This window comes from Nannobrachium achirus (genome assembly GCF_963921795.1).
Source record: "Nannobrachium achirus genome assembly, chromosome: 6".
NCBI lineage: Eukaryota > Metazoa > Chordata > Actinopteri > Myctophiformes > Myctophidae > Nannobrachium > Nannobrachium achirus.
The window spans coordinates 23,486,251-23,511,793 of NC_137815.1; the positions used below are offsets into that span (position 1 = coordinate 23,486,251).

At 45.5% G+C, this 25,543-nt stretch overlaps 1 protein-coding gene across 1 annotated transcript in view; it reads right to left on the bottom strand.

Moving 5' to 3' along the window:
* Positions 1-25,037, bottom strand: part of LOC308286322 (semaphorin-3F-like) — a gene marked incomplete at its 3' end in the record, with an annotated part of 108,504 nt that extends 83,467 nt beyond the window's left edge. Inside the window, exon 1 of the mRNA XM_080727320.1 lies at positions 24,890-25,037. Coding sequence (XP_080583446.1) covers positions 24,890-25,031 — 142 coding nt within the window. The 5' untranslated portion in view covers positions 25,032-25,037. The remainder of the gene's footprint in view (positions 1-24,889) is intronic.
* Positions 25,038-25,543: the final 506 nt, after the last annotated feature.

The window sequence follows — 25,543 nt, forward strand, 5'->3', positions numbered from 1 at the left end:
CTTAATAAACTTGACCTTTCACTCTGTACTTAGTCTGCTCTTTTCCCTCTTTACACCAAACATCTTTGCCAAAAATAGCCGATCTACAAGATCACAATGCCTCGCAGCGTTGTGAACTTGTAGATCTGCTATTTTTGAGAGGGATAGCGATATGTGTGAGAACTAAAGAAAGAAAGAAAGAAAGAAAGAAAGAAAGAAAGAAAGAAAGAAAGAAGTGAAACGCTCAGTAGAAAGGGGTAGGACACTTTGTCACTTTCACACATTATTTAGTATATTTTGATGCCAATACTTTTGTCCTTTTGTACCTCGCAAAACACTTTAGACAGTAGGACTTTTACTACTGTAATAAGTAACAGAGTATTTCCTGGCGGTAAATCAATTATCTCAGTACTTATTCCAGCACTGCAGTCAGGTGAGGTGTTGGACGAACCACCAGAGGCTTAAAAAGCCCTTATCTAACGCCGTCATAACCACTCATAAATCACCACTCAACCATCCGCTATGCACAGATAAGGCAAACCAACACAGCCGGATCCACGCTTTGGGATGTGGAGGAAGGCTATTCTCCCTATCTGTCTTTATGAGTGGCCTCTCCCTCACAACAACTGTCCTGCCCTATCTTTCCCATCTTGTTTTCAGTCTGCAAAACAGTCGGACATGTTATTTCTCCGCTCGGGGCTGTTTTTTGCTCGCTATTACTTGCCAGATCTTCTCTCTTTCTCTCCTTTGCTGCAAACCACAGTTCTTGTAAGCGATCAGGTTGATAGATTGCGGGATACCATACGTTCACACACAACAAGTCGGAGCTGGGGAGCGCTAGCAGAGCTGTAATGTGATCAAGACTTGTGATCGGCATGCATTTCGAGGTCCTGTGATCTTGTGGAAAAATAAGATGGGACAAAGATTTAATTTGAATTGATCTTGCAGGGTAACTGTAGCTGCAGCAGCAGGCCTAAGCTGCGACGATGCAAGTATGTCAGAGTGCAGGGTCTAGAGCCCTCATTCCTGACATGATAGGCAGATAGGGTATGTGTTATACACAAACTAGTCGTGCATTTTTATCAAGCTCAGTTCACCCTATAAACCTGTGTTCATTAACCCTGGTGTCCCTATTTTGGGCATGCCGTGCAATGGGCAAAAACGATCAAAAATAGCATAGGCCTATTAGCCTATGGTTAATTACTTGTTGTACGGGGGCATATTAAAAATAGACGATCTATAAGCTCACAACGTGTCACAATGACGACACATTGTGAGCTTGTCGATCTGCTATTTTCACTGCACGGCAGTGTCAGTCTTAAATGGTTGGAGGACCGATATATACGCTGTTGTGAAATGGATACTGACAAGAACGGGAGTATTTCAGATCGTTACTTATGACAGGCATTTTTGCGATTTAACAAGCTACAGACTTCAAGGTCAGAGAAGAAACGGTTGTTGTTGCCGCCGCTTCGTTGCTCGAATGTCATTTAAAATGTCCTGTGCTAACCATTACTCGTAATCCAAGATTGAGAAATCCAATTACTCTCTCTAACAAAATCATTTTGTTAGATGTCTCTTGCGACATCGCAGTGCATTCCCACATCAATGAGAGAGAAGTCTGCGCTGCATTATGGTACGAGCCAACCGCAAGAAAACACTCAGCGAGAACCAGCTGCAGCAAACAAGCGCCGCTAAACAGCAGGGGCGTCAATTGGGTATGGCAGGGGTATGCAGCTGCCATACCCTGGGTCCAGGGGGGAGAATACAAGTTACTTTCAAATATAAATCCATGAATGTCTCTTTGTCTATCTGTGCTGGTTATGTTGTTAAATTACAGTAAAATAACTACAAATGCAAAATTTAACAAGGTATTATAATTATATTCTCCACACTTTTATTCTCCCCATCTTGACAGAATAGTATATTACCAGGTTCCGCAGGTCAGCCGCACAGGTGCAATTCATTATTGTTAATTGTGGCACGTTTACTAACATGCCAAGTTTAAACACACTTGAACAACTGTTCCAGACTGCCATATCCAGCCCAAGAAACCGTATAAATTTTGGGGGAAAACAATAGAATGTACTTCTTAAAATAAATGTATCATGCCTGTTGCTAAGGTATGCCAACATGACTGGTCTCTTGCACGCGCGCCTCATGTTGCCATACCTTACCTTTTTCTGAACTGACGCCACTGCTAAACAGAGAGCATTGTGTAGTCGGAGCAGCCCGCGGGAGGGAAGCCTGAAATCACTGTTGTTTGTTGGTCTAATGTGTCTCATAATCCTATGGTTTGTGACGAATTAATTATGCATAGATGGCTAAATGGGACAGTGTAATCCCGCCACGGGAGTGAATAGGTGCATTTCACGCTCATGCAAACCCGGGTAAAGTCTCCAAAGGTGATTTTTCGTGACATGATTTTTATGGCGTGGTGGCTCTGCACGAGATTAGCCGTGCCCGTGTGTGTGTGCACGCGCGTGTGTGTGTGTGTGTGTGTGTGTGTGTGCGTGCTTGCGTGCGTGCGTGCGTGCGTGCGTGCGTGCGTGCGTGCGTGCGTGCGTGCGTGCGTGCGTGTGTGTGTGTGTGTGTTTTTGTGTGTGTGTTTGTGCGGCTCAGGGGTAGAGCGGCCGGATGGGCACAGCAAGGTTCCCAGTTCGATCCCGGGCTCCCCCAGAGCTAGTGTCGGAGTGTCCTTGAGCAAAACTCTGAACCCCTAATTGCTCCTGGTGAGCAGGTTGGTGCCTTGCACGCTTTCCTCCACCATCAGTGTATGTATGTGTGTGTGAATGGGTGAATGTAATGCACAATCTATGTAAAGCGCTTTGGATGAAAGCACTTTATAAATGCACCATTTACGATTTATATCAGACACTGTGCAACTTTTGGGAGACCCCGCTGGCCTACTGGTCCAGGCGCATACCACATAGGCTTTGAATACTGGCGGCGTCGCCAGTTCAATTCCCGATCCGACGACCTTTGCGGCATGTCACTCGACTCCCTGTCTCTCCCCCATTTCCTGTCAGTCTGTCCTATCCCAAAAAAGCTAAAAAACAAATCTTTAAAAAAAAGAAATGCTGTATAAATGTGAGCAATTATTATTAATGTTCAACGCCAAAAACACAATTAAGTCGTTAATCACAATTATTAGTGCGACAATGAATGGTCATCTTAAATGTTGTGATGGTGACAGGCCTGCCAGAAGACATTAGCATTGTGACAGGAGGTAAAGCTCCCAGGGGACACCTGCAGCTGGCCATTACTGTGCTGTAGCATCCATCCAGCACACAGTCCAGAGGAACACTCATCAATTCATCTCATAGCACCACATCCTACACGGAACATGAAAGCATGGGCCTGCTGCCAAGTCTGCACTGGACTGTGTGTGTGTGTGTGTGTGTGTGTGTGTGTGTGTGCGTGTGTGTGTGTGTGTGTGTATGTGTGTGTGTGCGTGCGTGCGTGCACGTGTGTGCGTGTCTGTGCCAAGGGAAGGAGTGGGGTTGATGAGAATGAGAAAAAGGCAGACTTCAAGAAAGGGACAGACAGACAGACAGCTGGACGGACGGATGGACATACAGACGGGGGAGAGCGAGTAAAAGAGAGAGAGACAGAGACAGAGAAACGGAGAGAGAAAGAGGGTAAAGAGAGAAAGAGAAGAAAGAGAGACTGAGACAAAGAGATATTATTCTTTTTTTTCCCACTGCACTTGATGCTTTGGCAATATTGTGATTGTTACATTCATGCCAATAAAGCTATTTGAATTGAAAATTGAATTGAACTGAATTGAGAAAGACAGACAGAGAGCGAGAGAGAGAGAGAGAGAGAGAGAGAGAGAGAGAGAGAGAGAGAGAGAGAGAAAGAGAACAGAGGGAGGTATACAGAGAGGGACAGATAGACAGAGAAAGAGACTGAGAGAGGGAGGTAGAGACAGAGAGAAAGACAGAGAGAGAGAGAGAGAACAGAGGGAGGTACAGGGGAGAGAGAGAGACAGAGATGTATTTAGCGTGAATGCACTGCAGTGCCAGAGTTGTCTGCCACGCCCCCACCCCCCTCCCCCCTCCCCCTCGCTTCCCTTGGGAAAACATGAATGAAGTGAATGAATGATGGAGCCTGCCCCTCTCCCTATTGAGACCCACAGCAGCTCCATTCAGCCAGGATGAGTGAGGCGGCGACGCTACCAAACAACAACAAAACACAACAGCAACATAGGAGGAGAGGAGCCCCCAACCCACCACCCCTCGGTCCCATTTCTCATTCATCCATATGTATGCCGTCTCACACACGCACGCACACACACACGCTCACAACACCACACCACATGTATGGGCACGGATACTTCCAACATGCCAATAGCCCGCTTAGCCCTGAAACGCAACTGTGTTGCTCTTAGATTTTAACCACTTTAATGATTATTTTATACTTTGTCTGTTCAAAAATAGCAGATCTACAAGCTCCTAGCGCTAGGAGCTTGTAGATCTGCTATTTTTGAAACATCGTGAAAAACGGTCCAAAGCAAACTTTTGTAACTTTGCTTCTGGGGTTCCCTGGCTGGAACGGCATCATTTGAGATGGGGGTCCGCGAAGTTTGAAAACCACTGATCATAGAAAAATACGTTAGAAGGATTTAGAAGATATTTGTAGAATCGGCGGCCCCCGGTCTATATGCGTTAGGGACACCTAGAGCGGGTTTCCTGAGAACGGCGCGGGCACACAAAGCTCGGGGGGCAGAGGGGAGTGAAGGGGCAGGGCATGGGGGGTACGGGAGGGGGGGACTTGGCATCACGTCAATGCAAAGGCCACAATGACCAGGGACGAGAGGCCAGTCCCCCACATTATCCACGGTACAGGAAACCCATCGTGTGCATGAACCCGGAAAACAAGGGGCCTCCCAAAAACCTCATGTTCCACCACGTTTTCTATTACTCTTTCCGCCCTCCGCCGGTCATCTCCACGCCGTTGTTGTCCCGTGACAGGGGGGCAGAGGCACTGTCGTGCTCCTTTGACCGCTGAGGGAGACAACAGGACAAACAATAGCCCTTGAATGTACTCCCATATTACCAGCTTGAAAGCCACAACCACCGCGGTGCATCCGAGTGGGAATGGAAAATAGTCGTATTTCAATTGGGGTTAAACGCAACGTTGAGCGTTTATCACGGCTAACATTGACAGGTCTGAAGGTCCGACTGTGTAATAATAACTAAGTCTGGGTCATTATGGACAAAATGAATTACTACAATTGTTGACCAATACCTTAAATGGTGAATGGTGCGCTTATATAGTGCATTTTCCGAAGTGCTTTACAATGTGAATAGAACAGTCCGGTAGGTTCAGAAAATGTTTTGTCACTAAACGGAAATGCAGCATTTAGAACCAGAAAAAGGCACTTTCTTATCCACCTGTTTCCGCGGGAATTTACTGTAGAATAACGTGTGTGGGAGTGGGACACATCCGGGTATTCTGGGACCGTCAATGCCGGTTGGGATTACGATTACGTTACACTTGGCTCGGCTCGCCTGCGACGCAGCTGCGAGCCGGAACTGCAGCACACCTATTGGATAAAACCTTTCCATATTTAAACCTTTTATGGTATTTTTCCGTTCCATTTACCGAAAAGCAACAGTTTTTGACACTCAACAGCCACAATATAATATGCTATACTATACAGTATTGCCCAGCCCTAGTAATAACTTTAGCATTTGGGGGACGTTGTGATCGAACACGATCTGTGCAATAACGTCACCCGCAGATCGGAAGATTTCGAACCGCAGACGGCAGGGGCGTACGTACGTGCGGTACTGAAAGACCAAAAAAAAGTGACAGGAGTTATGGGGCGTGAGTGCAGTGCTGAATGCATTAGCGGTGTTGCACTCCGGACAAAAACAACTGCAGCCCCGCGGTTTGAGATGAGCGATGCGATTCTACCTGGTGGGAAAATCAGAGACGGGATCATGAGCCGCGCCAAGAGGGCCGCGGAGGAGCGGGTCGCTCCGGAGAGGGGGAAGGAAGGAGGAGGATGAAACCCAGCTCTCACACAGGGAGCAGACGGAGCTTTTCAAATCCAGGATAGAAGGAACACGGTTATGCGAGCCTCCCACGGGAGCATGGCCAGTCTCCAACACCACACCTTTCTCCTATACAGTGTAATCACATAGACAGCTAATTGCTTCTACACACACACACACACACACACACACACACACACACACACACACACACACGTTTGTGTAACTACATTTGCGAGGACATCAACCTTTTACGATTGCATTAAAAATGGCTGAAAAATAGCCGAAAAATATAGCAGATCTACAAACTCACATGGCTTTGTGAGCTTACGGCAGTTTATCGGTGTGTGATATCGCAGAACAACGAAATCCTACAAATACTCTTACCCTGACCCCGAAACCTAACCTCTAAATGTCTATAATCTTAACCCTGAACCAACCTGAATCTTTTTCTGATTGCAAACCTTTCTCTAAAAATATCATTTTAATGATAAAACAAAAAGACTAGATACTCAAATGCAACTACTATTCTTGCAGGGACATTTGGTCCTCACAAGTATAGTAATAACACACGCGCATGTGCACGCACACGCGCGCACACACACACACACACGCACACGCACACACGCACACACACACGCACAGTTGCACACACACACGCACGCACGCGCACACACACACACGCACACACACCCCACAGTACAGGGCTGATAATTTGACATCTGATTCTCCCACGCACCTGCACCTGACTGAAGCGTTTTATCTTGAGATTCGGAGGCGGCTCAGTTTCTGCCAGAGACAACACCGAGCTGTCATTTGAGACTGATTAGCTGTGGGACTTCCCCCCGTCGAACCTCACCAAAATACGGCGTGTTGCGATTTACATTGTACGCGAGGCGACTCCAACGTGGTGTGTGTGAAAGAAAGTCTTATGTTGGCATGTCACCTTTTATATAACATTGAAAAGTTAACAAAGCACTGCACAACCGTCCAAAAGACACACTCCCAGGTGCTGGACAGAAGAACACGTCACACTGGATCACGCTCCCATAGTTGGCAATGTTTATTGAGTAATTTTGAGCTCTTCCTCTGTGAGGAAGAGTTAAGGTTGTCCAAACATTACCGGTGGTGGTATGCCAATAAATTAACTACGGGAGCATGAGCCAGTGTCCAACCCTTTAACCATTTGAACTCCAGCATCCCTATTCTGGAGGGAACATTGGGCAAAGATACATTTGGCAATGCTGTTTGGTGTAGCCAAAGTACAGTTTCAGCATAGTACAGCTACAGGTCGGTTTCACTAAGACTAGAAGGTTTAAGTGGACATTTTTGGGCAACTGAGTAAGCATGTTTGGGCTCTCACAGCATATCTCCATATACAGTATATGGATCTCCATATATGGGTACTAGGGGTCTCCATGGGTAACTGGTCCGATATACATCACTGACCAGATGGCCAAGAATTGGCGTGCCGTCGCATGTCGCCCTGAGGCGACTTACTAGTGTTTTATTATATTTGAAAAAAAATGGTGGAGATACTTCTGTGCCCTACTAGCAATCAGCACAGACAAACCTTGTTCTTAGGCAACATGTATGACATTCCGTGAGTGTGGCGGTTCTATAGGAGGTATCAGAGCCCTACAACGAGGAGGAGGCATGTGCTGAGGTTATTATGGGATGAGGGGCACTGGGGGGGTCACTTACGTTGGGAGTTGACCTGTGGGGGCAGCCGGCGTGCTCGCCTATAGCTGACGTAGGCTACACCATCTCAACCGACACTCACAACGCCGATAATGGGAAACAGGCACACAATTTGTTCTCGCTCCGACGCTCCCCTCCTCCTCCTCCACCTCCCCTTCCCCCCCAATCCTCCCAACTATCCTCCCTCCCGAAAGGCTTGGACGAGATAGCGGACCTGACACTGATGCCCCGCAGTCCATTAGCACTCTCACGGTCCTCTCTGAAAGTCTCGCCTTATCCCTCCCTTCACGTTTTCACCCACTCAGCCCTATATCTTCTTGAGCCCGTCTTCTTCTTTCCCCATGCAGAAGCGGAGACAGCACCGGTCCATCAGTTCAACAACACACACACGTCCCTGTCTGTCCACAGGGAGGAGTGCCAGCCTGCTTATATTTGTCACGTTGGCTACAGTATGTTCACACTGGACTGGGAAGCCAATTGGCTTGATCGAGTCTGAACAGCAAGGGGGGAAAATGAAAAAGAAAACACGGAAACTGAATTTTGCTAATCAGATTTAACAACATTCCTAGGTGGTTAAATCTTTCAAAATGTGATTTCTAAAGATGTGTCACACTCTCAGTCTACTCTGGACACTGACACTGAAGCCTGATATTGTCGTTGTCGGGTGGAACCCTTGTATGTCCAAAACCGTTTGTTTTGTATTTATCATTTTTAAAATGATTTACATTAGTGAAAACACCTGATCGAGGCGTAGATCAGCTGTTATCACTACTTTTGTGCGATGGCCTTGTATGATGAAGCAGTGCTTTACTTCGCGAAACAATTTACAAATTTGAAACTTGGAGATACGAGGTTTCTGCCCGACAGTGACGATATACAGTATACTGGTTGAAATCATTAAGCATTACTCACGCCTATGTCGTTACGTCATTACTAACCAATGAAACCAATGCCTATTAATTAGGTCAATAATGTCTGAAAACACAAATCCAATCGGATCACTTAGCAAATTAACAGTGTGGACATTCAGTCCTAAAGCCAGACTGAAGAAACAAATGGGATTTGCCTGCAGCCTGAACAAAGCCATAGTTGTGATATTATTGCAGTGTTCAAGACCAAATCCCCTCTGAGGGACTGCCTCTCCTCACCTCCACTAGCACCGTACCTAATGTACTGTAGGATACACCTGCATCCTCCTCACTGTGTACTGATGGGACAGACACACTGTGTACTGATGGGACAGACACACTGCCGTTTACCAACTATTGTTTCCTTTCGGACTCCAAGTGGTTCACCCAAAAACATATATTTTTGAAGCGGTGAAAGCCGCATCCAAAGAATGGCTTTGTCTGTCCTGTACATGTTTTTTTTAGGATTCCCATAGATTCCCAAGGAGTGGCCTAGTCTGTCCCGTACATGTCCCGTGCATGCAGAATTGAGGATTGGTCAAGCTTCACATGACAATTTGGCCCTCCAGACAAAATCATTCAGAATTCATAAAAATATAGAACTTAAGCACATAGAAAGTATAGATCTAGAACACATAATGTATAGATCTAGAACAAAGATTTCATAGCTCTAGAACACATAGAATAAAAATTCACTGCTTCACTTCGAACCGAGGTTTGATTTTTTCCATCGATTACTCACCCCACGGAGACTTGAATTCATAGATATTGTTTTGTTTTTGTCACATTCCTATAAGCCAATAATTTGATGACCAGCAGTGGTTCCCTATGGAGACACAAAGAGCCTGCTTTGTTCCCTATGGAGACACTCAAATGATTGCCTTAGGAATGCGACAAAAACGTAAAGAAATATCCATGAATTTTGGCGGTGAACTATCCCTTTAATCTAACCCTGAGAGCGCAAAATAATTTACCCTTAAGGTCCGGGGAACCACCGAGGGTCCACAACCACATCGACCCTTAGATTAAAAGTCATGTCAAATGGGGGGGGGGGGGGGGGGGGGGGGGGGGGGGGGGGGTCCGTGTGGCCTATTCTTATTGCACATCAAACCGGAGGTGCTTGAAATTAAACAGGTGGAGAATCAGTGCCGAAAGGTAAAGTGCAGCGTGCGTCTGACAGACAGATGGTAATAAATGAGAGGTGTCTGGGTAAACAAGGGGAGAGAGAGGCGCCCTTGACCCTGTTTCTCCTTGGCTTCAGCGTTGCGGGGGGGCGGGGGGCCGGGGCCACTGACTCGGCCCCCTCTGGGCACTACTCACATCTGGAGACCACGGTGGGGGGGCGGGGCCTGGTCCTGCGGGGAATCCAATCCTTCACAACGTCGTGTGTCGGTTTGGAAACCTTGTATGTCCAACACCGTGCGTTTTGCATTTATTATTTTGAAAATAATCTAAAACAGTGAAAACAGCAGATCTGCAAGCACACAACGCCTCGCGGTGCGAGGCGTTGTGTGCTTGCAGATCTGCTGTTTTCACAAGTTTTGTGCGACAGTCGTGTGATGAAGCAGGGCTTTACTTTACGAAAACGCACACATTTTAAACTTGGAGATACGAGGTTTCTGCCCAACAGTGACAACATTCTCTCTCTCTCTCTCTCTCTTTGCTCTACAAACACAAACACACACACACACGCACCACGCACACGCACGCACACACACACACACACACACACACACACACACACACACACACACACACACACACACACACGCACACGCACACGCACACACATCCACCCACACGCACGCACAGACAGCCACACACCACACACAACCCCCCCTCCCCCCAAACACACACAACCAACCACCCACACAAACAGACAGCCATTACCTTATGATATCAGATCCTTGTGAGAGCGAGCGCATGGTTTTTCAGCACATAATTAACCGCGACTTCACGTTTGTCTTTAATTAGCTTATGTATTTCGGGCTTTTCAGACCAGACACAACGGGGAGAGTCAGATTTGTAAAATAAGGCACAACGCTGCAATTTCCGTCGTCGTCGGGTAGAAACCTAATTTGCGTTGTCCCAAACTGTTTTTCAGGGAACGGTGAAAAAGAATGGGTGTTCCAATGGACGTATATAATGTAGTTATTGTTTGGTCACAAAGCTCTTGTTAATAATAATTTCCATTGGTTCAATGTTCATAAAACCCACAGACAGACCCAACCACCACTTTCACATTCACCTAATCATTTCCCTCCAAAATGAGCAGATCTACATGTACCTATTTTGGGGTCCCCAGATGATTAACTTAATGTGCAACATTGTTTTCTCATCCAAAAGTAAACAAACCAACATAAAGTTTGAGTGTACAGATTAGAGGGTATATGCACATTTCTAAAAGTGTCAATTTAAGGACCTTTTAATACCTCTAAAATGACAAATTAAACATTGGCCAAATTGTCAAATATTAGAGGCAGAAATTGTGAAAATAGCAGATCTACATGCTCACAACGCACGCCTCGCAACGTGAGTAGATCTTGCGCTGCGAGGCGGTTTGTGAGCATGTAGATCTGCTATTTTCACAACCGTGAACAGTGTTGCCTCAACTAACTCTTAGTGCTCGCACGGGTGTGTGTGTGTGTGTGTGGGGGGGGGGTCCTCAGTTAAAATATGATTATTTTGGGGGTCGCGACCTTGAAAAGATTGAGAACCACTGTTCTAGATCGCCTACTTTTGTGTGACGACACTGTAGTATGAGGAAGTACGGTAGGACATTAGTTGAAAGTTGAAAAATGGATTTACGACTAGGTTTCTGCGTGACAGCAACAACCTGCACTGTGCCTTCCCTTCCTGTGGCAGAGAGAGAATCACTTTTGAACCCTGTTTGGTTTGGGAGAGACGTGACAGGTAGAGGCTGCCATGGCAACCAAACCAAAGCACTGTCATATCGTCGTTGTCACGTGGAAACCTTGTATCTCCAAGTTTCAAATGTGTACGTTCTTTCGCAAAGTAAAGCCCTGCTTCATCATACAAGGCCGTCGCACAAAAGTAGTGAAAACAGCAGATCTACAAGCACACAACGTAGATCGTCTGTTTTCACTAGTTTAAATCATTTTTAAAATGATAAATGCAAAACCCAACGGTTTTGGAAATACAAGGTTTCACCCGACAGCGACGATATATAGCTCTATACAGTATGCTCTGCATGCACCTGAACATACAGCAGCACACGTGCGCTTTGCACACACTTGTGCATGCCAACACACACACATGTACCCAAAAACACACACGCACAAGCCACACCAAGTCCACCAATAGCGACTATGACAAAGAAAAGCAGTGATTCTCAATCTTTTTGGAGCTGTGTGGAACACAAGCTCCCCTATACGTGGCCGTGTGTGTGGGTATGTGGGTATGTGGGTGGGTGGGTGGGTCTGTATGTAGCCTGTATGTAGTAACCCTGGGTGACCAGAGAGGTGCTGTTGAGTCTAGCCTGTCCTGAGCATCAACTGCAATACACACACACACACACACACACACACACACACACACACACACACACACACACACACACACACACACACACACACACACACACAGCTCCACTTCGAACAGAGGTTCGATTTTTTCATTTCAAGGATCCCCAGTTTTTAGGCCATAAACCCCCATTTGATTTGTTTTAGTTCTTGTTTTTTTACTGTCAAATCCTCAATGTCCATTTAACTCTGAGAGTTACAGACCCACGAGAGTCCCATTTGGAGCCCTGGTTAGAAAAACCACCTACAGTAAGTGGAAATAGCGGCACTCCAAGAATAAAAACGCAAGCCAGAACATCTCAAGTGACATTTCTTATTATTTCTCCGGCTTAATGCTTTTCGGCAATCAGCCATTCCTCAAGTTTCAAGAGGTTCCTCGTTCGTCACTTTGAATCTTAAGCGGAAATTTGTCAAATCTCATGTTTTCCTAAAGTCTATGTTTTTGTTCTTTGTAATTCTCTGACCACAGTTCATTTAGCCCAGAGTGTGAAAATGGACCCGTTTCCGACCCAGATAAATGAACATTCAGGATTTGGCTGTGCATAGATTTGGGCCACATCACCAGCCATTCATATACAGTACTGTAGACTCACACTAACACTCAGGAGCAGTTTGAGGACTCCTCTGATCGCCTGTTATTCCACCCTCAAGGGTTAAACTAACACTGAGGATGATATTCTGACAGTGGAAGTTTGATGGTCAGCAGTTCTGCTTCTATTAACGTGTGAAAATCACACCTCCAGAAGCTGGAACTCTGTCATGAGTTCAGAAGCCAGTGATAATTAAAAAAAAAACAATCAATTAACAACATGGACCAGACCAAGCGCTGTTCACAGTCAAACCCTTAGTTAATTTATCTCCGAAGAGTGCTCGAGTGGAAGCAAATTGGTTCCATTTGAACACTCCTCGGAGTTAAAAGAACACTGAGGATTTTATCGTGTTGGATGATTCATGCGCAAAAAAAAAATAGAAAGAAAGACATGACCGTGATATACTACTGAAGCTACGCCTATTTTTATCCCGTCTGCAACATTTCGATCGAAAAATAGGCTGCAGGCTGAGACCTGGAAACAAGGCGCGCCCCACACACACACGCGCGCGTGAGCACGTACGCATGCACGCACACACGCACGTCCCTCACAGAGTGACTGTCTCTCACCCCTGCAGAGCGTTGCATCGCAGAGACATGAAATGGACCAGCTATTTATCAGGCTTGACAAAGTGTCCCCCATGTGATGTGAAAACATCATCATCGTTGGCATGTGTGATCCAACTCTAACTTAAGGCAAAAAAAAAAACTAGCGTTTATATGTCGAGGGAAACGGCTTTCTGGGGAAACCCGTGGATGATTTATGTGGTTCTTTTATGGGTGGGCAGGGATGTGCTGTGTACTATATGGCTATAGGGAAGAGGGAAATATACCGGGATGGTGCATGAAGGAAAAATATAAATTCATTGGAGCAAGTAAAAGCAAGCATGTTAAAAGGTTTGCACCAGCGGTTCTCAACCCTTCTTCTGGACCAGGGCCCACTTGGAAGATCTTGAAAGGAGGAGGTAGAGTGGCCACATGCATGGGAACGGGAAGGTTCCCGTCGTGACCCGCTGTGTTAGTGTTAAAACATGTAGCTCGCTGGCCTCCTTGAAAACTGCCCTGAAAATTCACCTTTCAGGAGGCCAGAGGCGGAGGTAGTTATCACTTCTCCCATAGACAGGCGAGAAGTGATCACCTTACCCCCACCCCCACCTTTTCCCCCCTACTCTGTACATAATAATGTTTTTTTATACTTGCGATGATACTGAATGTTTTTTGTTTGTTTTTGTTACATGTCGATGAATTGAATACCAAGGATCTCAACGGAAACAAGTCCGCAAGGGCTATTATGCGGTGCTCCTTTTGGGCAGGATGTTTGAACTGTACTTGTGCTGCACTACATTTGAATTGTTTTGACTGTTCTACGATATTCAATCAATCCAAACGGTGGGAGTACAACGGCCTTCCTTGCCTCTCAGTAGCAGCTTCTGTCCCCTGGAGGAGTTTCTCCCCCACTAAGTAGATGAGTGGATGTGCTTCCGTTTCTGCACCAAATCTGACTACGGCTGAAAAAGACCCATAATGGCCACAGATTACATTAATAAAAAGCAGTGTGATTACGGCTCCATTTGGATGTGTGTGTGTGTGTGTGTGTGTGTGTGTGTGTGTGTGTGTGTGTGTGTGTGTGTGTGTGTGTGTGTGTGTGTTTTTATTTTTATATCCCCCTCTCAGGGAGAGATTCCAGCACGATTATGGACTTATGCCATGGGTCACGGCTGCCATTCACTGCCTGTTCAGTAGTAGACGTATTCAAATTAGAGTGGCCTGTCCACTTTTCACTTCTCTCCTTCAAAGGGAGGATGGCAGTTTGATAGTTTGCGCACAGCAGGCTATGTGCTTCAAGTGCGTTTTTTAATTTATCGCCGGTGTCATTTTAGGATGGCGAGTCGTAATTTAAAACGGTTGTTCTCAAACTGTTTCATGTCAAGGACCCCCCCCCCCCCCCCCCCCCAAATTAACATGTATTTGTAACTATCGTGTGCCAGCCGGGAAGATGTTCAAGTTCTTCTTTGCCATTTTTTCAAGATTTTCTTTAGAACCTGTTAAACCACATTGTTGCACCTTTCAATCCGGGACAGCATCTGTGTTATTTTAGATGTTGCTATTTATATAGCAACGTAGATTTTTATTTTATATATTTTTTCCATAAAACAGGTTAAATATCCAATGTATCTAGGTTTCTGGGGACCCCCTGGAATCCCTTCAAGGACCCCCAGGGTTCCCCAGACACCACTTTGAGAAGCACTTCAAAGCAGCATTTAAAATATGTCTGGCTTAGAGGGAAGCTCAGAGGGAGGCCCCAATATGTTCTCTCAAGCAGTGAGTTATGACCACATTTACATTTAAAGAGTCAACATGTAAGACCCCCTGGCCCCAACCATTGTACTGTGACGTGTTGTGAGCTCGTAGGTTTGTAGTACGACAGGATATACTATGTAGGTTATAAGTGGTTGAGATGGTCTTGCTAGGGGGCATGGTGGCGCAGTCGGTAGCGCTGTTGCCTTACAGCTAGAAGGTCCTGGGTTTGATTCCCGCCGGGGACAGGGTGGGGTTGGCCTTTCTGTGTGGAGTTCGCATGTTCTTCCCGTGTCTTCTAGGTAGGTACCCTCACAAAAACATGCAGTAATCCTGGACTCTAGATATACTGCCTTCCCCTGGCCAGCCGGGGCGCCTGATGGAGGGGAAAGGAACTGGTTGGAATAATGTGTTCCTTCTCCGTGCTACGGGGAAACCCCCCCTCGTCGGGTGAAAATAAGCGACTTGGACGCTTATTTTACATCCTTATATGCATGAGGGCATTCATAGAAGGAAGCATGAGCTCAGTCCGTTGCTCTTATCTCCCCAGGTTGGCAGAGAGAGAGTAGCACCCAGGATTACATTAGATAATTGACACAGGGTGAAAATGCCCATAATATGGAGATCCCTGATGTGTCCACATCACTGTGGGGGGCGAGGTGGCTTGTCGTCCTGAGGTGAGTGACTAGTATGTACCATCTCAACTCCTCTTAAGAGAAACTCTGGTCACTTCAGAAACCGTGCGGCCCTCTTCCTACACGAAAGTAAGCCATTTACCATGAGAGGGAATGGGTTGTTGGCTGATTTACCACTGTTTCAGGATTGTGGCACGAGGCGAAGCCGAGTGCCAAACAACCCACAACCCTCGAATGGTAAATTGCTTTTCTACCACTTTTACCATATAAATGAAAGAAAACACAGTTGTAACTTGTGTTACAACTGTGTTACAACTGCAACACAACAGTGGGCGGGGTCCATGAGCCAACTCAAGGTTGTTGTTTGATTTACCACTTTTTTAAGCCAATCAGAATCCAGTATCTGAACATGTGACCACAAAAACTGGTAGAAACATGCATATCACCCTCCAGAGGTGGGCGGCGTACACGGTACTCTCCTCCCCACCGCGCGCCCTGCCAACCACTTATCAACGTGCAACTGGAGAGGGTGTGAGAGCGCAGAGGAGGAGGAGGAGAAGGAGGAGAGGAAGACGTGGAGAGAAAGAACCAGAGACAGGAAGGACACTATATTTAGTGCTGGAGCTGTCACCTTCCATTTTCTCTCCCCTGAATAATCCCCAGTTTGACAGTCTGTAGCCTGCAGGAGCACGAGGCTTGGCTGCCTCTGCTTGCCACGCTCTCTCTCTCTCCTCTGGAGGAGGCAGAGGAAGACGCTCATATGCAGGGGTGTCACACCGAATTCTGGGCCCCATGGGTACAAGGATTCACTGTGCCCCCCATGAATGTTTTTCATTAGGGGGAGGGGGTTTAACCCATTTAGACTGGGAACGCGTTCTTTTCAGAAGCACGTTCAGAAGCAAAATTTGAGTTACAAATGTTCGCTTAAAAAATACATATATTAGAAGATTTGTACACATTTTCACGAGTTTTCACGACTTCTTCACGAGATCTACAAGCTCTCATTGAGCTTGTATATCTGCTATTTTTCAATAGCTAAATAATTAAGGCCTTGGGCCCTAGTAACTCAGCTCCACTCCCCCCCCCCCCCCTCGTGACACCCCTGCTCATATGAGATGTTCTGCTGCAGGTGTGCGTGCATGGGAAAAAGAAAGTGGCTATTTATTCAGCTGATGAATTCTTTGGAGATGGGAACAGAAGTGACCTCAGGTTGCACTGGAAATTATAAAGTCGAATTGTTCCGGTACGATCTGAGGTCACTGCTGGTTCTGCTGACCGCTGTTGGCAGGGAGAATGTTTTTTTTTGCACAGCAAAACCTGAGTGTCGCAACGCATTGTGAGCTTGCAGATCTGCTATTTTCACTATTTCTGAAAAATGTTTATACTTTTCCTTACTTTCTTTGCATCCTCTCTCTCTGCATTTCCTGTGAAACTGTTGAATGCAGGCTTGAAAATGGCCCGAAAAGTAGCAAAATATTACCCTGAGTGTTAATTTAATTAAACCATTTTCTACACTCAAGTTAAGTTAACCACTTAAACCCTACTAGACAAGGTGAGATCCGCCACGGTTCTATACTCCTCTCCTCTCCTTTTACACGGTGTGAGCTTATAGATCTATTTTGGCGTATTATGACTGTGGTTAAACTAACACTCTTTGCGTTTTCGGCAATTTCTGAATTTCTATGAAAGTGTGCTGATACGACCCAGTGACATGTCTAAGACAAAGCCGCTCTCCTCAACAGCACAGAAAGGATGTGCGTCCTTCAAGCTCCAAACAGGCACAGCTGGTAGCTGTATGAGAGAGGAGGGATATATATGTACATTATAACACCAGATGTACAGTGAGTGGGAGGATGAAGCTGGCACAGTGGGATAGAATCCAGGGAGTTTCTACACACATACATACAATAATGAAACAAAGAAGAAAAGGAAACAACCACAACCTCTATGATCGACCCTATATGGTCGACCCTGCATGCTCTATCAGCAATAGCTAAGGCAACAGGGAATTCACAGAACAACAAATTGACTTTTTTTACACAGATTTGCTGTATGTGCAACCCCACTATATTCCACTGTATTCCACCGTCATGTTGCCTGTGGTTTGAAGATAATATGGCGCAGTAATTACGTTACGTTGGAGCTGGACGGCAAACGGTGTGTCCAGTGGCTGGACATTACCAGTAGCTTTGGTTTGATCATCATATTTGTGTTATTATGAGACCTGATTTCCTGAATTCCATATCATATTTCAAGCCTAAAATGCACTGTGTCTGTTGCCCCGCAATCTTTTGTCCTTTGAATCTCATTTATCCACTGTTTTACAGTAGTAGTGTGTCTGAAAGGGACTGGTGGCTGCCTGCGGGACTTGTCTGACGGCTTACATTTTTAATGACTGCGGGAATGGTACAGGCTAGGTTAGAACAATGTCTGCCCCCCAGGTATGCACAGTATACATACAAATCCTTCCTGTGATCGTTTAACTCTGAAGCGTGTACAAATGGAAACCAAATGGACCCTTATGGGTCCATTAACCCTTATGGGTTAATTTAACAGAAGAGCCTACAAAGCCACAATGTGTGTGTGTGTGAGTGTGTGTGTGGGATCCCCTGGGCGGCCTTTGACTGGGGAGACACTCTAGGAGACACTCTAGGAAGGTGGGAGTCAATGTTGTCTGCTGGCAGACAGGTTAGCTTTAGATAAGCTTTCAGCAGCTCATTGATCTCGGGAGAGTTCATATGTGGCGGGCCAGCCCAGCCCGGGCCCAGGCATGCACTTAGCACTGGCTCCAGTGTCGCCATTGTTTAAGAACCTTGGCAGCCATGGCCTGGGAGAGACGAGAGCTAGGAGATCACCTTTTGCTTCCCCATCCCTGTCGAATCTGGAGGAAGATCAGCATCCGTCAACAATATGCAATGCATGCAACGCAATAACGAGGACTCTTCTGTCTCTGTCTTTCTCCCTCTGTTTCTCTCTCTCTCTCCAACACCTGGAACGTGTCTGTGTCTCTCTAGATTTTAACCACTTTAACCATTATTTCATGCTTTAACTATTAAAAAATAGCAGATCTACAAGCTCACAGCGTGGCACCGAGTGCCGCGCTACAAGCTGGATGCAAATCTTTTAATGTATATTATCTTTTAAAGCAAACATTTGTAACGCAAATCTTTCTTTCTCAGGGACCCTGTAATCAAATATTTTTAGATGGCGGTCAGATACATATAATTCTAGAGGATCCTTGACATGAAAAGGTTGAGCAGAGCATTTTTAGGTATTTTTCAGGTCTTATTGGATGAATTTAAGATTTATTTTCTTTTTTTTTTTGTGACACTTAGCAAAGGTTGTCTGGATTGGGATTCGAACCCGCTACCCGCCGTCAGGCTGGCATTGCAGCCTCGGGACATTTTACATGCAAAGGACTCCGTATAATAACTAGAGAACAAACATGTTCTCCATATAATCTTCTTGCAAGTGCATGCCCGCAGAGCCATAATCGGACGGTAAGGGATGAGGCCTATTGTTGCCGCGGAGTCAAAAAATAGAACAAGACGAGTTGAGTTCAAACCGAGTGGCAGCCAAAGTATTCTCATAATGGGAGAAACGAGAGGACAAGGTGCTCACTGCTGAACTCATGGTGCTAAATGCAATCTGTCCCGAACGCACAGCCGAGCGGGGCTTGAGCTAACACTGCAGCCTTTGTGCGAATGTGACAATCATTTAAGGGTTAGTGTTACGTGAGAGCAAAGGGCCTGCCGGGTGGAACAGTCAACGGATCCAAGAAATAAGCTGTAGGATTTCGGCTGGAGGAAAACAGACGAATCACAGGACCGTCTGGCTTTGTAATTTCTCCCCGGGCTTTCTTCCCAAAGCCAGCCCTCAAATCCAGGTGTTGCACCCTGAACTAGCCGGCATGAAGCAAAACAAAGTTAAACACTTTCGAATGGGACTGGAGATTAGACTAACAGGCTATTACTTGCTAATATGCTCCCATTCTCCCACAGTGCTGGGGCAGTTAACCCCGGGGTGTGACTGGGCTCCCGTTTGAAGGGTCACAACCTTACCCCGAGCCCCCACGCCCTAAAATAGTACCTGATTACAGGCCTTGTTTAAGGGTAAATATAGGAGTCCTTGCTGGTTAGTGGCCGGTTCCCAGTCAGACACACTATTTGTTTGAACTGCTTGAAGGACAATGCAATGCCTAATAAATCACACAAGGTTGGTTCTTAACAACGTACCGTAACACACTGGCTGTCTATCAGTGATCAAGACCTAAGCACTCAGACTGGGTTGATGTTATATTATCGATATCATGTTATGAGACTAGATATCATCTGGGATCTGGGATATTGAGATTTGGCTTTTTTTTTCGTAAGCCCTATATTCAGTCATTTGGTCAAAACTATGGTGATATTTTGGTCCATATCGCCCAGCCAGTGCTATAAGCACGACAGCTATTCTCACCTTCAAACACTGCAGTACCTTTTTTAGAGAAACAATGTAATGTTTGCTCTGTTGCTTTTCTCTCTATTGTCCAAGTCAGCTGTGAATGAATTGTTTTGTTGTGTGTATGTGTCTATCTCTTGGCGGCTCATAATGGATTTATCCACCTTATGAACTTAAACAGCAGATCTACAAGCACACATCGCGAGGCGTTGTGTGTTTGTAGATCTGCTGTTTTCACTAGTTTAAATCATTTTTAAAATGATAAATGCAAAACAAACGGTTTTGGACATACAAGATTTTCACCCGACAACGACGATATCTGAACTGTCGTTGGAGTAGCGGGAACGCCACCGTCGCCCCCTGCAATATTGTGGCCCTCGGCTTGGTATGGAATGGCTGCTGTTTTGTAACAGCGCCTATATGTGGTGTCTGGCATGATGTGGTTCCCTCCTGTGTGCCATCTTTCAGCATCTAAATCCTTTTACAGGCTTTTAGTTATCCACAGCAGGGTTTCTCTTGGCACAGAATTAAAAAGAATATAATATACCAAGATTTAAGATAAAATATATCAAAGCCGTTCCCTTCCATCAAAAACAGACACATTATAAAAGTGGGGATTTTACACGGCAAAGATATTATGGCAATTCCAAGTAAGCCCCCCTGGCATCAAGCCGCCCTTATGCAATACATGCAGCTTTAGTCTTGGTCAAATATAATGTTGTGTGCTTTAAAAAGCTGACCTTTTAAAAGCATAGTGTGTGTGTGTGTGTGTGTGTGTGCGTGTGTGTGTGTGTGTGTGTGTGTGTGTGTGTGTGTGTGTGTGTGTGTGTGTGTCGTGTGCGTGTGTGTGCGCGTGTGTGTGTGTGTGTGTGTGTGTGTGTGTGTGTGTGTGTGTGTGTGTGTGTGTGTGTGTGTGTACGCATGACAATTTGGTTTACTGTTAGTCGAACTGTCCGCAAAATGCAAATCGTTACTGTCGGGCGGAAACCTTGTATCTCCAAGTTTCCAATTAAGCCCTGCTTCATCATACAATACTGTCGCACAAGACTAGTGAAACTAGCCGATCTACAAGCACACGTAGTGTGCTTGCAGATCAGCAATTTGAAATATTTTTTTAAACCTAAAATGAAAACGAACGGTTTTGGACATACAAGTTTTCCACGCGACAACAACGAAATAATGAGAGAAAGCTGGTAATGTGTGGTCGTACTGTGGTCATGATGTGGTCCTCTGTGGCCTGGGAGAAGACAAACAAGCATGGGAAACAAAAACACTACTACGTTGGGACAATAACGGAACCTTGAAGAAGACCTCTGTACACACAGAGGAGTTGAGTAACAGAATCAAACTCTGCAACACTGTGAAGTAAGCAATTTACCCCGAGTGAGAGGACATTATGCTCTCATAATGTCCGCAGTGAGGGTGTTATCGGACGAGGCGCAGCCGAGTCCGATAACACCCTCACTCAGGACATTATGAGAGCATAATGTCCGACCCCGAGTGGTAAATAGCTTTTCTACCACTTTTTCCCGTATACATGAAAGAAAACACATAGTTGTAACTTGCAAGGATCTTAAGTTACAATCATTATTGCCTATAAAACTTCCGCGAGACAGCAGATAGTTCCACAAACAACATCTTCTACTCACCAACAGATGGCGCCAACTCCATACTAATCCATGCGTCTAGCTTACAGCTAAGCTAACGTCAGTTAGAAGTACCGTTCCGGCCGTAAATAGAGGCTGTTCGCTTCCAGAAAGGCATAGGTTCAGAGAAAAGGGGCTTTAAAGTTGGCGGATTGCATTGGATCCAAATAAATCGGCGACTATAGCATGCACGTTAGTAAACATAGGACCGTTACCACCGTCATTTGTTGGTTGGGGGAAAGGTGTTCCGACTACCTCCTGAAGTCCCCGGATGTACACTGAGGTGCATTGATCTCGGACAAGTCCTCATACAACTTTGCGGCAGTTGTTTTGTCATAACCTCCGGAATTTAGCCAATCAGAATCCAGTATTTGAACACGTGACTAGAAAAAGTGGTAGAACTCACTTTATAAGACCCATTTCAAAGTCTGCAATTCCCATTTAGGCTTGGACTATGTTTTCAAAAGGCCTTTATAACCACCATATCGTTGTTGTCGCGTGGAAAAAAGTTTCAAATTTGTACGTTCTTTCGCAAAGTAAAGCTCTGCTTCATCATACAAGGCCGTCGCACAAAAGTAGTGAAAACAGCAGATCTACAAGCACACAACGCCTCACGGTGCGATTTTCAAACATTTTTTAACACTTTTACTTTTGGTACTTTCAGTACATTTTGATGCCAATACTTTGGTACTTTTATTCAAGTACATTTTGAATTCCGGACTTTTACTTCTGAGGGTGTCCTCACACCAAAATACCTATGAGAGTGGAATCCGCCTTCCGCCAATGCATTTCAATGAGAAAGGAGCGTTTTTTTTTTTTTTTTTTTTTTTGCAGAAATCCTCTGCTGGCATGAAACCGCTACACTCTCATTGAAATGCATTGGCGGAACGCGGATTCCACTCTCATAGGTATTTTGGTGTGAGGGCACCCTTACAGAGTATTTCTACATTGCAGTACTGATACTTTAACTTAAGTGAAACATTTGAGTACTTTTTCCACCACTGATTATGTGACATCCAGACAGGTTATTTGGTTAAGGTGGCTGGCCCATGAAAAAATCAATCTAGCCTGGGTTTAGAGCAATTCCCTGCACCACACTGCAACAGTAACATAATTAGGAGCTTGTGTTAAACTGTAGGTGCAGACCATGTGAAGTTGATCTGTGAAGCATAGAGCGAGCTCCAAAACCAATTAGAAACAAGAAGGAACTCAATTAAAAAATAAGTTGAAAATAAATGAGCAACTTTGTGCAGAGTAAATGTGAAACCAGCAGACTGTGAAATCCAACTCGATTAGAGAGAGAGAGAGAGAGAGAGAGAGAGAGAGAGAGAGAGAGAGAGAGAGAGAAAACAGGCAGGTAAGCAAAACAAAATGAAGAGGGAGAGAGAAAGAGAGCGAAAGAATAAGAGAGAGAGAGAACAGAACAAGAGAGAATGAGAGAGAAAGTGAGAGAGAGAGAGAGAGAGAGAGAGAGAGAGAGAGAGAGAGAGAGAGAGAGAGAGAGAGAGAGAGAGAGAGAGAGAGAGAGAGAGAGAGAGCATTTTTGTGGCCAATTAAAACTCTTTAACTTAGGCAGCAAAATCCTGACAGCTATTTTAACTCTGAAAGTGTAAAAACTCTCATTCATAAAATCTGAATCAGAGGACACACCTCAACTCTAGGACATTTTTTACAACAAACCTGCTGTGTGTCTTTTTAAACAGCAGGGGGAACAAAACTATATGTTCCTTAACAGATCAATGCCAGTACAATCACAACAACCCAACGCAAAGGCATTCACTCCTTAACATCATGGCAGCCGCATCAAACAAGTTTGCATAATCATCACAGGGAGATTGTTATAAGCCAACAATCACAACGCTTCATATTCCCGTTAAACTGGCGGCATGGGAGCAGAGATCCACGGATGCGATTGATGTGATGCGAGGCGAAGAGGATCTGACACTCGCCGGGGGTCTGCTCTGAGACTGATCGGAGAGTCTCATGATGAGCTCCACATCTACACCAACAACCACTTTACATCTTAACCACTATTAACCGTCCTTTTATACATTGGCTATTCCAAAATAGCAGATATAAAAGCTTACATAGCGTGGCAGCGAGTGCAGTGACTACAGTGACGCGCTGGGAGCGAGCAATTTGTTTGTGCCCAGCCAAGACCAGGTAAAAAGTCCCATTTTGAGCACACTGTTTTAGTCTCTTGAACTGAAATGAAGACATGGCCCTGAATAGAAGGAACATAGTAGGAAGTCGGCCCTTCTCGGCATCCCAGTCTAATCGCTCTGCTCCCCTCTCCTCCTGGGCAGATAATCAGAATTTCTGTTGGGCAAGTGACCAACCTGGCGCATGCCAAGCAATGCTTTCAACTGGCACTGACACATTAGCCTTTCCCAATACACACAGAGAGAAAGGAAAATCATACAACTACAGTCCAAATAAAAGCAGTACGTAACTCAATCCATCTGTCCTTTCACACGCACGCACGCACACACGCGCGCGCACACACACACACACACACACACACACACACACACACACACACACACACACACACACACACACACACACACACACACACACACACACACCAGGGACGTGCAGAGAATGTTAGAGAGGCAGGGACTGGCATTTCTAAAAGGGCCTCTTGGTGAAAATATTGAAAATAGCCGACCTCCAAGCTCACAACGCGGCGCAGCGCGACGCATTGTGAGCTTGGAGGTCGGCTATTTTCAATACTTGATATCACACTTAACTAAGCATCATCAAGTCAATACTAGAGATGTGGCGTACAGCTTGGATTTCTACACAGAGAGGGCAATTCATTCAACATAAGATGCTGCATTCAAGTTCAGGAGAGTTTGGACAAGGCAATTCTCTTGAATGCTGCCTTCAGGTATGGCATGGAAAGAGGGCATTTGGATTTCTTTCACCATGGTAAAAACTGCATGCATGGTCTGGAGAGGGCACTTGTTTACAGACGGATAAAAGGTGTCTATGTGTGCACGTGCCTGCACACACACACACACACACACACACACACACACACACACACACACACACACACACACACACACACACACACACACACACACACACACACACACACGCGCTTTGTGAGCCAGCGGTGCCAGAGAGAGCCTTACCTTTGAAGGACAGGAAGACCCTGGGAGCAGAGAGGGGCTCGTTGGGGTTAGGGTTAGGGTTAGGGTTGGAGGGGGCCAGAAGAGGAGACCCTGATGTTAAGGCCAGGGAGGCCAGCAGCCAGCACAGTTTGACCCACGGCATGGCGGTCCCTCTACTTCCACACAGAGGAGATGGTGGTCCCTCTGCGTCTAGACAGAGGAGATGGTGGTAAAGGTCCACGAGCTGAGGAATGGAAAACGGTGGAGATTATTGGAGCTCTGGTTCCCAAACGCTATGTTACTGTATTTCAAAACATTTTTAAAAAGCTACGATTTTCAATGCAATGAAATAAAAGAAAAATCTAAGAAATTCCATAAATTAGAACATTTAAAGACCCAATGAAATGACTATTTTGGGTATTTTATTTTGAAGTTTCAGTTTGAAAAGGAAGCCTGTGTGTTTCTGAACCAATAAGAGGGGACCAGCCCTTCAGGCGATGGGATTTAAAATCTGAGTAATGGGAGCCAGCAATGGGAAACAAACAGGTGAATGTAATCAAAGGTTCATTTATATGCAAGCGGACCTGTCTATGTCATCACTTTTTGAATTTCTGTTCACAGGAAGTAATTAAGAATGGCCTATTTAGGGACCTTTGATATAAATATACACACAAA